This window comes from Puccinia triticina, chromosome 3A, assembly GCF_026914185.1.
Source record: "Puccinia triticina chromosome 3A, complete sequence".
Classification (NCBI taxonomy): domain Eukaryota; kingdom Fungi; phylum Basidiomycota; class Pucciniomycetes; order Pucciniales; family Pucciniaceae; genus Puccinia; species Puccinia triticina.
The window spans coordinates 8,237,551-8,251,561 of NC_070560.1; the positions used below are offsets into that span (position 1 = coordinate 8,237,551).

Here is a 14,011-nt window from a genome sequence, read left to right on the forward strand (position 1 = left end):
GTACAGCTTATCTGCCTGCATATGCTGTGCTACATGTACAAAAAATGAGGGAATTATGCTGCGGGAGACACTTCCTGTACAGCTTATCTACCTGCATATGCTGTACTATGCGTACAAACAATGAGGGATATATACTGCATGAGGCGCTTGAGCTACACAGCACTTTCATGCATGTACTGCGCTGCATGATGTCATGTGTTGCTATGCAACCAAGCCATCTTCCATCCTCTTCCACACACTCTGCATCCATTGTCTAACCTGTTCCATTCCCAATGTTGGGGGTCAAGGCCTCTCCTCCCATCTTGCTCCATCTTCCCTTCTTCCCCCACACTGTATTACACACTCCCTCCACTATAATACCTCTGCAATGGGCTTTTGGCATTGTCACACATATGGAACACCACAACGGGCGGTTATATTCTGATCCGGTGGAAATTCCAAGAAACTCGAGGAAATGGATGTTTTAGAAAAATAAAATGAGGGGGAGTATGGACGCAAAAAAGTCTGAAATTATATCAGAAGGAGGGGCAGATGCAGGCGTATCATCCACCCAAAACTTAGAAGGTTGAGTATTGTCAGAGTTGAGTTCTGGGGGTTCAAAGGAAAACACCACCAAAACCAAAATATCTCTCATGCAAGAAATGCAGATTAGTCATAAGTCCCTCCGGCAAAGCCTCAGGCAGGGGAGGGACTTAGTTAAGTTCGTATGCTAACCATAGCTGTCAGTGTAGCGTAGCGCTGCGCAAATATGCTATTTTTAGTGTAGTGTTAGTGCATCTGCGCTAACGCTACGCGCACAGGGTGCAAAGCTATTTTAGGTTTTAGTGTAGCGTTAGCGCAGATAAGCGCAATTGCACTAACGCCACAATGGAGCGCGCGCTGCGCAAATGCGCTATATTTTAGCGTAGCGTTAGCGCAATTGCGCGCATCTGAGCTAACGCTACGTGCACAGGGTGCAAAGCTATTTTAGGTTTTAGCGTAGCGTTAGTGCAGATACGCGTAATTGCACTAACCCCGCAAAAAGCGCTCCGCAGCTCGCCGTGGTGTAGACGTGAGGGAGGGACTTGTGTTAAGTTCGGCTGGCCCGCCGCCGCCGCAGACTTGTGTTACGTTCGGGGGAAGGGGACTTGAGTCTCGTCGCTCGTCACAGCGCGACGCGAAGTGGTATTTCGCGCATCTACCCCGAGTCGCGAGGTTTCCGGAGTACAACCCAAAGCAAACCACCATCACCACGAGCTGAGCAGCCTCCCCGATCGGAATAAACATACCTCAGGATGCCGCCATTTGGATTTGACAGGGTAAATGCCGCTCTCACCACATGCCCTCCGAAACAACATGCCGATGTCACTCTGCTTGCTCCTTTTGTAGGGCTCGGTCAACGTCGTCCCCGTCCTCGGCTCCGTGACTGATCTCGACACCGCATCTAGTAGTGGAGCCGCACATGTCGGAGGAGTTCCGCCCTACAAGAAGATTCAAAACCTCCGAAAATTTATCCTAGATTTCAGGCTGGGTGAATGTTTCATTTACAGGTACACAACCCCTCACGCAATTCGCTCTGTTTCCCAGTGGCCTTATTGTTCTTGTTCTAATCGCTCTTCCAACGCACCAACTCGTGCACCCGGGCTATTCTAGAGATCGGTTGCGTACCAATTTATTAGCTAAGGTTTATGCGCTCGAAGTCGAAATGCAGCATCTGATCGTCTACGATGAAGAACTGGCCCATTCGATCTCGAACATGCCAGGAGAAGTTCTACCGTTGGTCAGTCTCAATTTTTTTAATCGGAAGCAAATTATCACTCAAAAAAAATAAGTTAATGATTGGGTGACCAGTTCGAGATTGCGGTCAGAAAAGTAGCAGAAGCGCTGGTCTCGCCGATGGCCAAATCAGGAGATTTGTATGACGACGAGGATCCTGAGATCGAATTGGCCGCTCAAGGCATCCATGATCTTCCTGATTTTCAAGTCACTCTCAGAAGTGAAGCTCGATTGATGCAATTCAGAGATCTATTGGTCAGTCAGCCTCAGTCAAGAATTGCCATGCTTTTTTGTTTGTTTGTTCGTGGATCTGATCATTCCTATGTTTTACTGGCCAAACTACATCTGTGTCCCACAGGCTCCAAACATTTCCAAACTTGTTCGGATGCCCGGAATCGTAATTTCCGCCTCAACTTTGTCTTCTCGAGCGACGATGCTACATTTGGCATGCAAATCATGCCGACACGTACGCCGGATCGCCGTCCAAGGAGGCTTCACCGGCTTCACCCTACCGCGGGTGTGTACAGCGACGCCGATCCAGGGGGAAAAGAAAGAATGTCCTATGGACCCCTACACTATCATCCACGAGAAGTCTCGCTTCGTCGACCAACAGTCTGTCAAGCTCCAAGAAGCACCTGACATGGTCCCCGTCGGTGAGCTCCCCCGTCATATCCTGCTCTCCCTTGACCGATACCTCACCGGCAAGGTTGTCCCTGGCTCCCGGATCATCGCCACTGGGATCTACTCGACCTTCAACGGATCGGGGAAGAACCAAGGCGCAATCGCCCTGAGACAACCCTATCTGAGGGTCGTCGGGCTCGAGCTCGATGGAGACGGTCATGGGACTAATGGCGGGCACCATCAGTTTAGTGCGGAGGAAGAGGACGAGTTCAACAGGATGGCCAATTCGCCAGGGTTTTACCAGAGATTTGCCGAGTCGATCGCCCCTTCGATCTATGGTAACGAAGATATCAAGAAGGCGGTCGTCTGTCTCTTGATGGGCGGGTCGAAGAAGATCCTACCGGACGGGATGAGATTGCGAGGGGATATCAACGTCTTACTACTCGGAGACCCGGGAACGGCGAAGTCCCAGCTGTTGAAGTTTGTCGAGAAAGTCTCCCCAATCTCAGTTTACACCTCCGGGAAGGGTTCCTCGGCCGCCGGACTGACGGCCTCGGTTCAACGAGACCCTCAGTCGCGCGAGTTCTATCTCGAGGGGGGCGCCATGGTCCTCGCCGATGGCGGCGTGGTCTGTATCGACGAGTTTGACAAGATGAGAGACGAGGACCGGGTGGCAATCCACGAGGCTATGGAGCAACAGACCATTTCCATCGCCAAGGCCGGCATCACCACCATCCTCAACTCCAGAACTAGCGTCCTCGCCGCTGCCAACCCGGTCTTTGGGCGGTATGACGATATGAAAAGCCCCGGAGAAGTAAGCCCTATTCTCTCTTCTGATTCATCCCATAACCAGCATAACTCTGATCTTGACCCTCTTTCTATCTCTCCAGAACATTGACTTTCAAACAACGATTCTATCAAGATTTGATATGATTTTCATCGTTAAAGATGAGCATGACGAGTTGCGAGACAGGGTGTGCATGCCTGTTGTAAAGGTTTTCGAGCTTCCCAGTTTTATTGATTACCCTGCATATATTGCAGACTATCGCGCGGCACGTCATGGATTTACATATGAATCGGCCTGTAGAAGCACAGCAGACCGGAGAGATCGATTTACAGAAGATGAAACGATTTATAACATACGCCCGAACGTAAGAGACGCCGATCGACGCTCCAGAAGCTCTACAGAACATTAATCCCACATGTTACTAACCATCACCCCTTTTGTCTTAGTCGTTGCTCCCCCCGACTCTCGACTGAGGCGGCTGAGGAACTCAGCTCGCATTTTGTTTCGTTGAGGAAACAGGTCCAACAAGTCGAGCGAGACAACAACGAGCGGTCTTCGATCCCGATCACGATCAGGCCAGTCGCAGATCTTTTGCATTAAACACGAAGCGAGGGTAGAAAGAGCTGACCGTGGATGCTAAAACAACACATAGGCAGTTAGAGGCGATCATCCGGATCTCCGAGTCGATCGCCAAGCTGAGTCTGTCGCGTCGGGTAGAAGTGTACCATGTAGAAGAGTCGATCCGCCTTTTCAAGTATTCGACAATGGATGCCGTCCAGGCGGGAAACATCGAGGGGATCACCAAGGGAGAGTTACAGGAGGAGATCGCCAAGGTCGAGACCGACATCCGACGGCGGCTGCCCATCGGTTGGAGTACCTCCTATAGCTCGCTCCTCAACGAGTTCGTCAACCAGCAAGGATACAGCGCTCATGCCTTGGAACGGTGCTTGTATATCCTCGAGAGGAGAGAGGTCATCAGGTCCGCGTCTACTCTTTGATCTCTTTCCCTTCCCCTTTGTCGCTCATCTTGTCTTTTTTTCTCTTCTGGAAAATTAGGTTCACCGGCCAGAAACGCACCGTCCAAAGGATCGGAGCTTAGAGGCTCTCTATGCCACACTTGGAACATGAACGTACACAAACTGACATTAAGATGGTGGGACGTCTTACTCTTCTTTCCTTCTTTTTACCTGCTGCACAAAATTTGTCTTTCTCTTAGTTTTTTCAACTTACATGATCTCCTTTTTCGAAGTATTGTCTTACCACACTTTTTTTAATCTTGTTCAATGACGGAGTGCACTGTTTAGATATTATATATTGCTATCATCAAATATCTTGGCATACAGAGCGATCACCACAGAGTTTTGAGAACAATTTTTCCTTTTTGTTGCATGAAAGGAATCTGGGGCAGCTACTGTGGAGGTCTCTTGTGCCACTGCGTCAGTGAGATCCTTTCTGAGGCTGTCTTGCCATGCTAATCTAGCATTCCAGCCTTTTCCTTGCAGGCATAATGTTTTATTATTAGAGCTATGTATTGAGGTCATGATAAGCTTTCACTTTTTTGTAGTCATCTGAATTTCCATGCTTCTCTGCTTTTTATGACATGCATAAAGTGGTTTGGATATGCCCAAAAGGGGTTTGATTCTGTAATAGCTTGCAAACCCTAAGAAACTTTGCATTTCTTTCATCTTCTGGCGGGAGGGATGGGATTTCCTGTTGGTGATACTGGGAGTGTAGTGGCCTTGTTCTGGTGATCCTGGGTTGTCTGGAGGTGTGGTTCTGGTCTACTGAAGTCTGTGGGTCCTCCTCAGGCAGATCCTGACTTCAAAAATTTTCAGAGTTTGCTTACATAATTACATATGTACAAGTGGTTGGCACGCCTGGTAGCGCTGCCATGTCACAACTGCGCATGCACGCCATAACTCAAGAACTCAGGGAAGGAGTAGAGTTACAAAGAATTGGTGAGTTATAACTAGGGTTAAATTTGAATGAGGAAACAGAATCTGAAGTCAAAACAAAAATAACTTTTAAGATGAAAAAGATATAAGAGGATTTAGGTGTAAAGGAGTAGAAAAGGCAGACTTTAGGCTAACTATGTTGGCTCTAAGGCTGACAGAGGCCCAGCCCATGATTTTTCACCCCCTTCTATGTGCGTACATCAGGGTGACAGTAGACCCTAAAAATACCCAGTTGTTGTATTCTTTCTTGATAAAGGATGCAACAAAGGATGACAGGCTTGGTAATGAGAAAACTGTTGTGACATGTATTTAGTACTTGACAGCGTTAACTGTCACAGATATTTTTTAGATAGTTTTATTCTGATTTTATTACACTGTAATAAAATCATCATTCCTGCAAGCTACCACTCCAACAAAAACTAAGGGTAAAAAGGGAAGGAGAGAGCACTCCTCTTGGAAATGGGTCTCCCACAGAACTACTGTAACTGAGACTATCTAGGGTCTAGACTGGAGGAATTTCCATTGTGGTGATCAATTCTGGCACACATGTAAAATTGACCATAGAGCAATCGGTGCAGAGTGCAGAGAACACAGAACGGAGTGAAGCGGAGTGCACAACTGAAGGCGGCAAGGTGGTGGTGTGTAGAGCTCAACGGTGGAATAGAGATGGCACTTGGCACCCGCCGGCGAAAAGTTGAAAAATCAATCAACTTCATGAGCATTTGAATAATATGAATTGAACCCCAAGAAATACAATTAACAAACAGTTCAAATTGAATTAGGATTTGATTTCAGCCATTGTGCCTTAGTTTCAACTAAGTTCTAGATGACTTCTGCATAAATTCTAGGTGATTTAGATTAATTCAGGATCAGTTACAGATCAGTTATGGATGAGTTCCAGATAGAGAATTTCAACCAGTACCTGGAACCCACAGGTGGTGACGGATGCCTGATTTTTTGGAAAAATTGATGTGGTACCTGGGTACCACCCCCAAGTACCGCTTTCCCCTGCTGTTTTAATTGAGTAACCCTTGGCCCACTTTGAACTGACCTCAATGACTGACAATAGACCAGCAATCAGCCAGGACAGTCCTGGTGCAATCATTGAGGGAAGTAACAACTCCCCTCAATGACAAGTGTGTGCTTTCTGTTGGGGGAGTACCCTCAATGACCATGACCAACCTGTTTGATGACCAGAACAGGTCAGTCATCAATGTTCTGGTCATCAAGAGGTTCCCCCCTTGATGACAGACCTGTTCTGGTTGTAAAGGAGAGAATATCTTGATAACTCATCCATTCCGGTCATCAAGGACAACCCTTGATGACCTGTTTGCTGAAAAAAAGCCAGTGGATACCACTGGTACCGGCCCAAAAGACCTGTGGTACCCGCCAGACAGTGCCAGATGTGGTGGCGGTGTAAGACTCAAAAGTGGTTGTGAAACCCTTTTGCTGAATAGTGAAGGGTATGATGGAGGTGCAAAAATCTGCCCTTCTGCTATCAACACTGGGTCAATAAAATTCAATACAATATTGGGCCCAACTTTGTATTGAATTGATTGCCGTTACCTCAATGAGCCGTTACCGTTAGCAGTAACGGGCTTTTCTGCGGCCACTCTCTATTGTAACAAGGGTTTTTTCTTCTTTTTTTTCCTTTGAATTTGAGTATTGCAACACTTTATAATGTGTGGCAGCGTCCAGTAGCATATATTATCCCAACACCCCTGCTACATATCTAAAGTAGCAACAAGATAGGGGCAAAACATCTTGATGTACAAATTTTTTGTTACCAGTAACAAGTAGCAAGACCATAACATAATCTAAATAACAATTGTATATTGTAACGGCCCCCAAAAAGAAAATGGAGAATATTTTACTAGCGGTAGCGCACTGCTGTTACTGGTAACGGTTATGGTAACACATCAAAAATTGATACATTACAGGTAAGATGCTGTTACTGGCATCATACCGGCCCAGTGTTGCTGCTATCAGATAACAAAACCCACCAAGGTAAGCTTGGCAAGTTTTAATCAAGTGATAGGTCTAGTCTAGTTCCAGATGAAGTTGTTTGATGACAGTCCATTCCTTGCAACTGCCGTGACTAAGCCCCTCAGGGACTTAGTAGGCGGGAGAGGGATAAGCTCTGTGCCCTCAGAGAGGGCTATGGAAGCTCTCCCTCATCTCATTTCTCTTCTTTACATTTTCGAGCAAGCGCGGCAGCGTAGGCCTCTAGCACCCGCTCTAGGCCGGCACAAGCGCCCGTTAGGGTAGCTTCAAGCCAGCCGTGTGTGGGTTGGGGGGGGCTTTCCACCCCGTGTCCCCCGAGCCGCTGGAGACGCTCCAGAATTCATTCTGGGCTTCGGAGGCTCGAGAGGAGGGAAAACCCCCCGGAGCAGAAGAAAAAAGACGCGAGTGGGGGATCAGTGCTAGACCCATTTCGTGGATGCAGAAGGCTGGAGCTGGGGGGCAAACTCATGCGGAGAAACTGCCTGTTTATAAGCTGCCCAGCACCCTTCCTCATTGGGGCTAGGCCTTGGTACACACTAAACTGACACGCGTAACTGGAGCGGTATCCAGGTTACCTTTGTGCATGTGGCGGAGGCGCCAGGAGAAGGCTAAGGGCTTGTTCCCTAGCCTACCCGTGGCGGACTTCTTCTGGGTAGAAAAAGCCTTGCATAGGTGTTGGAAGGAGGGGTGGGAGCCACCCCGTCTTCCTGTGGCTTTCTCCTTCTTACAGGAAGGAAGGCGGACCATCTGACGTGTCCCAAGGCCTGTCACTAGGGTTGATTGTTGAAATTACTCAGGTGAAAAGAATTGTGTGTTGTGGGATTTGAACCCACAACCTTCTACATTCATGAGAGCTGCTCTTATACCACTGAGCTAAACACACAGTTGGTCTTACTGGTGATTTTTGGATATTAGATCACATAGCTTGGCCCCTCAAATGGAGCTTGAAGCATATATTCCAACATTGATCCCATGGACCACAGGACCTCGCTGCGCTGCGCTCCGGTTCCCTACCAGTATGTGAAAGATTTGAGAGTTTATGATGAGTGAATAGGGTGAAAGTTGACTTGATGATTCCGGTGGGGATTGAACACAGGTCCTCAAAGGGGTGATATATAAATTTGAGAAGAGTAACTAGGCTCTTAAGGGTATATGTCTCAGTTGGGAGTTGGATCAAGAACGGGGTAACTTGTGACAGGCATGTGATATGTCAACCAAGAGATATGAGAGTATGAGAATATGAGAGTGAGTTCAGTTGTTATTGCAGGTTTGAGGGATGATATGGTATGTTATAAAGTGTAAGGTTTGTAATGATGGCTCATGGTTGGTATCTGTATAACTGATGGGTACTGAGCTGAGGGAAAAACAACTGGGGGGAGAGAGCTCCTTATGTAGACAAATGTGAGGGATTTTAGCTACAAGGGGGACCCTGGATGAGGGATTTTAGCTGGTGGGCTGCGTAAAAGTGGTGTCAGAAGATACTAAATACAGGCAAAAAGTGGGGTGAGAAATGAAAGATGATGTCATACTAATGCAAGGAGTGCATAAACAAAGCGGGGAAATGTCAAATACAGGGGTACCTTATGTGGGTGCATGAATTGAAGGGTGAAAGACTAATACAAGGATTGTAGAAATTCTTAGATTTATGCGGTGGCTGTAGTTTGTGAGTCTGTTGAGTGAGGCTACCAGAGTTATAAAGATAATTGTATGTGTGTAATAATAAGATGATGATATTTATGTATGATAAAAAGTGAATGAAAAATGAAAATACAAGCTTGGCTGTCTACACAGTCCTATTTATATTAGTGCCCACCACTGGTGGGTGTGCACAAGTCCGTGCGGTCCTCCTCTCCTATCAAAACATTGGAGAATGCTTGCTTTCTCTGTGCGATTCACCCTTTGCATTTTATACTTTCCAAATTTAACTCCTCTTCTCTTACACACAGTGCACTCTGCTAACTTCACTTTTCATTTACGTGCACTCAATCACACTGCTGCTTTCACCTTGTGTGCTATCTCTTGCGCATTTGAGTCTATAAGCTTGGCTAGTTCCTTACTGGAGCTCTTATTATGTCGGAGATCTTTTCTTCTGTTGTTTTGCTTTTGTCAATAGCTCATGGCTATTCAGACATGCTCCGCATGCTCCAAAGCTTGCATCTTGGGTGATTGGGGGTCATATATGTCCAGTTTGGAGGCTTGGATGACACTGGATCCTTGTGACATGTTCTGTGAAACATCTCGAGATGATCAAGTTAAGAGCATACATAGGCTTGCTGATTTTTTTTTCTCAACAGAAATGGGTTCAGAAGAATGCATACAGCTGCAAGGTGTGCATAAATGAAGCGGGGAAATGTCAAATACAGAAGAAACGGGGTTGGTCCTCTGCATATGCAGTGGAGATAAGTAGGATAGAAAATAATATGTAATTGGCTGGTACTGGTTATGTGTATACCTTGGAAAGGTGACCTGAGGGGCAGTACACCAGGGGAGATATGTTCCCACTCCCCAGGGAGTGCCTTACCGTAACTTTTTTCCATAACTGTGCTGGAGGCCTTTGGTAAAGAAATATTGAATAGGTATGAACAAGACTGGAACTCCGCTTGAAATCAGTTTGAAATCATCCTGAAATAAACCATAACTTGCCAAGGAATAATCCAGAACTCATCTGGAATTCATCCAGAACTCATCCAAAATATAGGCCTTTCTTGGCTCCATGACCAGTGTGTCCTTTTCATGGGGATGTGAAAGGCGCAGTATTTCATATTGTCCCCCTCATGTACTCGCGTACATCAGGGGAACAATTGGTGTCTCAACACAAAGTTTTTACTTTTCATGTGTCTGTGAAAGGCTCATAGTGTGATATTTCCACCTCAATTTACGCGCGTACATTAGGGTGACTATTAGCAAAGTGCAAAAAAGTTCACTTGCATGTGCACATGTGGATTTTGAAAAGCAAAAAAAAACAAAAAACACAAAATCATTTTTGTGAAGAGGCCAGGATATGTGGCCAAACTGGGGTGGCACTGCAATCCAACCTTGACTTACCTCAGACTTTCACCCCAAAACAATAGTTTATCACCATTTTTTTAGCCAAATTTAAATTAATTACAGCATTTCCAAGAAAATGGGTTTCACTAATTTTACTGCAACATTACCACATTCCAAAACTCTAAACCCAATAATACCAAGTTGACTTTTACTTTAATTTTGTACATGAGGGCATATAATGTGAATTACAAGAAACTCATTTTTTTTACAGGAATTACATTCAAGAATGGCAATTTTGCTTTCCTATCCTTTGACATCATCAAACAGGAGCAATTGATGAGTTGGACTTGGGTGAAATATCATTTCATCATATTTTTTCCTCTAGTTGTACCTAGAAAACAAAAGAATTCTACACAACATTGTGTTGACTCCCAAATCAATTATGACTGACTTTTGAATCACTTCTACATCCACTTCAATTCATTTAGGGATGAGTTACTGATGCACATCAGGCACACATCTGACCAAAACTCACATCAAATTCAGCTCTGGCAATCCCTGGGGAGTGGGAACATATCTCCCCTGGTGTTAATAGGTTGATGACTGGGGCTGGCTGTGTCCATGAGGGTCCAAGAGGGTGTAACTTCCAATCCAGTGGGGTTCTGGTGACACTTCCAGTGATGACTAGGGGTAAAATTGGCTGTAGAATCCATTTCTGATCAGGTTAAAGATGACACTTGATACCTGGGTACCCGCCACAGGTGTGGGTACCTCCCCAAAAAAACCGCTAATTCTCAGCACCCGCACCCGCACTGGCACCCCTCTGAGGAGCAGGAAGCAGGTACCTGGGTACCTGCGGTTGTGGAGATTTTTTGTGGCTAAGTAAGCAAGGAAGCCTTCTCGGCCAGTTGGTGTATGTATACCACCCCGCCGAGAGGAAGCCCTCTTGGCGAGCTGGTGTGCGTGTTCCAGCCAGCCGAGAGGAAGCCCTCTCAGCGAGCTGGTATATGTATACCAGCCAACAAAGAGGAAGCCCTCTTGACGATCTGGCGTGAAGACCTCTCGGCGAGCTGGCGTATTTATACTAGCCAGCCAAGAGGAAGCCCTCTTGGCGAGCTGGTGTATGTATACCAGCCAGCCAAGAGGAAGCCATCTTGGCAAGTGTCACACAGCGCTTGGTACAGGCAGGCGGGTGGGCACTTTGAAGAAGGAAGAGAAGTATTGATGGAAGATCACTAACAGCGAAGGTTGGGGCTGAGTTTGAAGTAGTCTCTACTTCGGAGGATTTAAGCTTTGGATAACTTGAGTTTCTTTAAGTAAGAACACTAGAAGGGGCTCAAAGTGACAAAGTTTTGCAGAAGGCAGATTTCAAGGTGCTGAGAACAATAATCTTATTTTTATGAGGGAGGAAGAGATCATACAACCGGCGGCAGTACATATAGGAGACACGCGCACAAGTGGGTAAGGCATAATGAAAACAAAGAAGATGGCATAATGTATTTTAATGACAACGGTGCCTGTTAAGTCCTGCGAGTTTAGATGAGTATGGGCTGCTAACTAATCAAGAGCAAAGGAAGGGTTATTTGCTACAAGATTATGCGCCAAGAGATTAGGCAACAAAGCTATGAAATCTCGAACTTGACTAGAACCGGAAAGAGATAGTTGAGACTTGATCCTATCTTCCAATCCCAATCGCACTGATTTGGGTACGTGACTAGTTGCAATTGCTGGCTTGATTTGAAGATGTTTCAAATTTGGTGATTGGGGATGTTGTGCGAATGAACAAGGAATGTTATTGGCCAGCACACTTGAAGGAATCCATTCTGTTGTATGACAGCAAGCTGGTGTATGTATACCAGCCAGCCAAGAGGAAGCCATCTTGGCGAGCTGGTGCATGTATATCAGCCAGTCAAGAGGAAGTCTTGGAAAGCTGGTTTCCGCATACCATCCCACCGGGAGGAAGTCATCTTGGCAAGCTGGTGTACATTATACATACCAGCCCGTCAAGAGGAATCCCTCTTGGCGACAAGCTGGTGTGTGTGTACCCACTTGCCAAGAGCAATCTATCTTGGCGAGTTGGTATATTTATACCAGCTCGCCAAGATGAAGCCCTCTTGGCAAGCTGGTGTATCATACCAGCCTGTCAAGAGGAATCCCTCTCAGCGAGCTGGTGTATCATACCAGTCCGTCAAGAGGAATCCCTCTCAGCAACAAGCTAGTGTATGTGTAGTATTCCCACTTGCCAAGAAGGATCCATCTTGGCAAGTTGGTATATATATACCAGCTCACCAAGTGGAATCCCTCTTGGCAATGGGTTGTTTGTATACCACTCGCCATGAGGGATTCCACTTGGCAAGGTAGACGGATATTGGGGGGGTACCGCAGCTCATCAGGCCGGACACCCGCACCCGCTGGCGGGTACCTGCTAGCCGCCAACAGGTACCCGCCCACAGACACAAGGTACCCTCAAAGAGGTACCTGATGACATCTCTAGATCAGGTCCATTTGGTGGTATCTTGTGGCCTGGTATGAGTAAATCTATGTATTAGAAAAAACTTTTGGTTTTTCACTTTTCCCTCTACCACAAGGAGTGCCTGTTTTTGGCAAAAACTGTGCAAGTACCAGTGGTGCAAACGGTACCCGGGTCCATTTTAACATTGTCCAGTTCCAGCATGATTAATTATTTCTTCCACTATTTTCACAAAAAGAATCTAGTAAAGTTAGAAAAAACTTTTCACACACACTGCACAGCACTCTCTGGAAAGTGTGTCAAAAGCTCCCCAGGTGATACCTGTGATACCTGATGAAATGTGGTGGGTGCAGAAGTGCCATCTCTAGCTGTTTCAACTTAGCTTCATTGCATAGTGAATGTGAACAGTGCAAAGTGACTGTGCACATTACAGAGTGGTTGGGTGGAGTTACAACATGCAGCAGTTATGTATGCTGAACTAGAGGAAGCTGACCAATTTTCTCTGGTAGTATAGGGATTTTTATATATTTGATCCCTCTTGATTTTCTTTATGATCATGGGATCTATGTATGTCATTGATAGCCGCATTATCTCACCCTTCTTATCATCTACTCCTCTTCCTAATTGTTGAGCCTTACTCAAACAACATAGATTTTCAAAAAGTGTCACTTCCTTGGAGATGGGAGACTGATATGCTACATAATAAGAAGAATGTGGGAGGCACAATTAATTGGTTTGTTCCACGCCCCAAAGATACATAGATTGTAGAGATGTTCATGATATCATTGGTGGGGACAACAAAGCACTACAAGAAAAAGTGACTGCCACTGGTTGACATGCAGGAACTCTGAGGCAGCTGGTGGTCTTACTTTGATCTTTGTCTAAGGTTGCCTCAAGCAAGCTTCAATGCACAGTCACTGTGCAAAACATTGTCATGTAATTGGGTGGAGTTCCAACAGCCATTATGCTGGACTATCTTGCATGTCAACCGGGATGAGTTTGGAGATAGCTATTGATGGAGTAGATAGATTGACGTGTGGTCGACTCAAAGCTTGAGCCGTGCTGGGCCAAGAATACATGTTGTATGTACAGGTCGGGGCGAGGATATAGAGGAAGTCTGCTGGTAGCCGGATGCAAGTTGTACACTGCCCCTCTAGAGCTTGCTGTGTTCGTTGGTTGAGCCAGAGGTTCATGAATACACATCTCGAGCTGTTAGTGCCTTGAGTAGGATGGGATCATCGGCTGATGAGTGAGTGTAGGATTCCCTTGGTTCGAGTTGGTGCCCCTGAGGCATGAGAGGATGATGCAGACGGCTGGCATGGGTTCCTCTTCGCACTGCAGGAGTGATGTTTCTGTGGCCGACGGCCCAGGACGTCCCGTCGGCACCAATGTGCCAGGATGTGTACAGCAGCAGACCCCCCTCTGGTGCTG

General features: G+C 46.3%; 1 protein-coding gene across 1 annotated transcript; it reads left to right on the forward strand.

Annotated features, from left to right (window-relative positions):
• Nucleotides 1-1,274: 1,274 nt before the first annotated feature.
• On the forward strand, nt 1,275-4,262 carry PtA15_3A882 (uncharacterized protein; the record flags this gene model as incomplete). Its single annotated transcript, XM_053167894.1, has 10 exons — nt 1,275-1,298; nt 1,369-1,529; nt 1,633-1,759; nt 1,831-2,010; nt 2,114-3,190; nt 3,267-3,350; nt 3,418-3,527; nt 3,610-3,738; nt 3,816-4,142; nt 4,220-4,262. The coding sequence occupies 10 exons, from the start codon at nt 1,275-1,277 to the stop codon at nt 4,260-4,262; spliced, it is 2,262 nt and encodes a 753-aa protein (XP_053019066.1).
• Nucleotides 4,263-14,011: the final 9,749 nt, after the last annotated feature.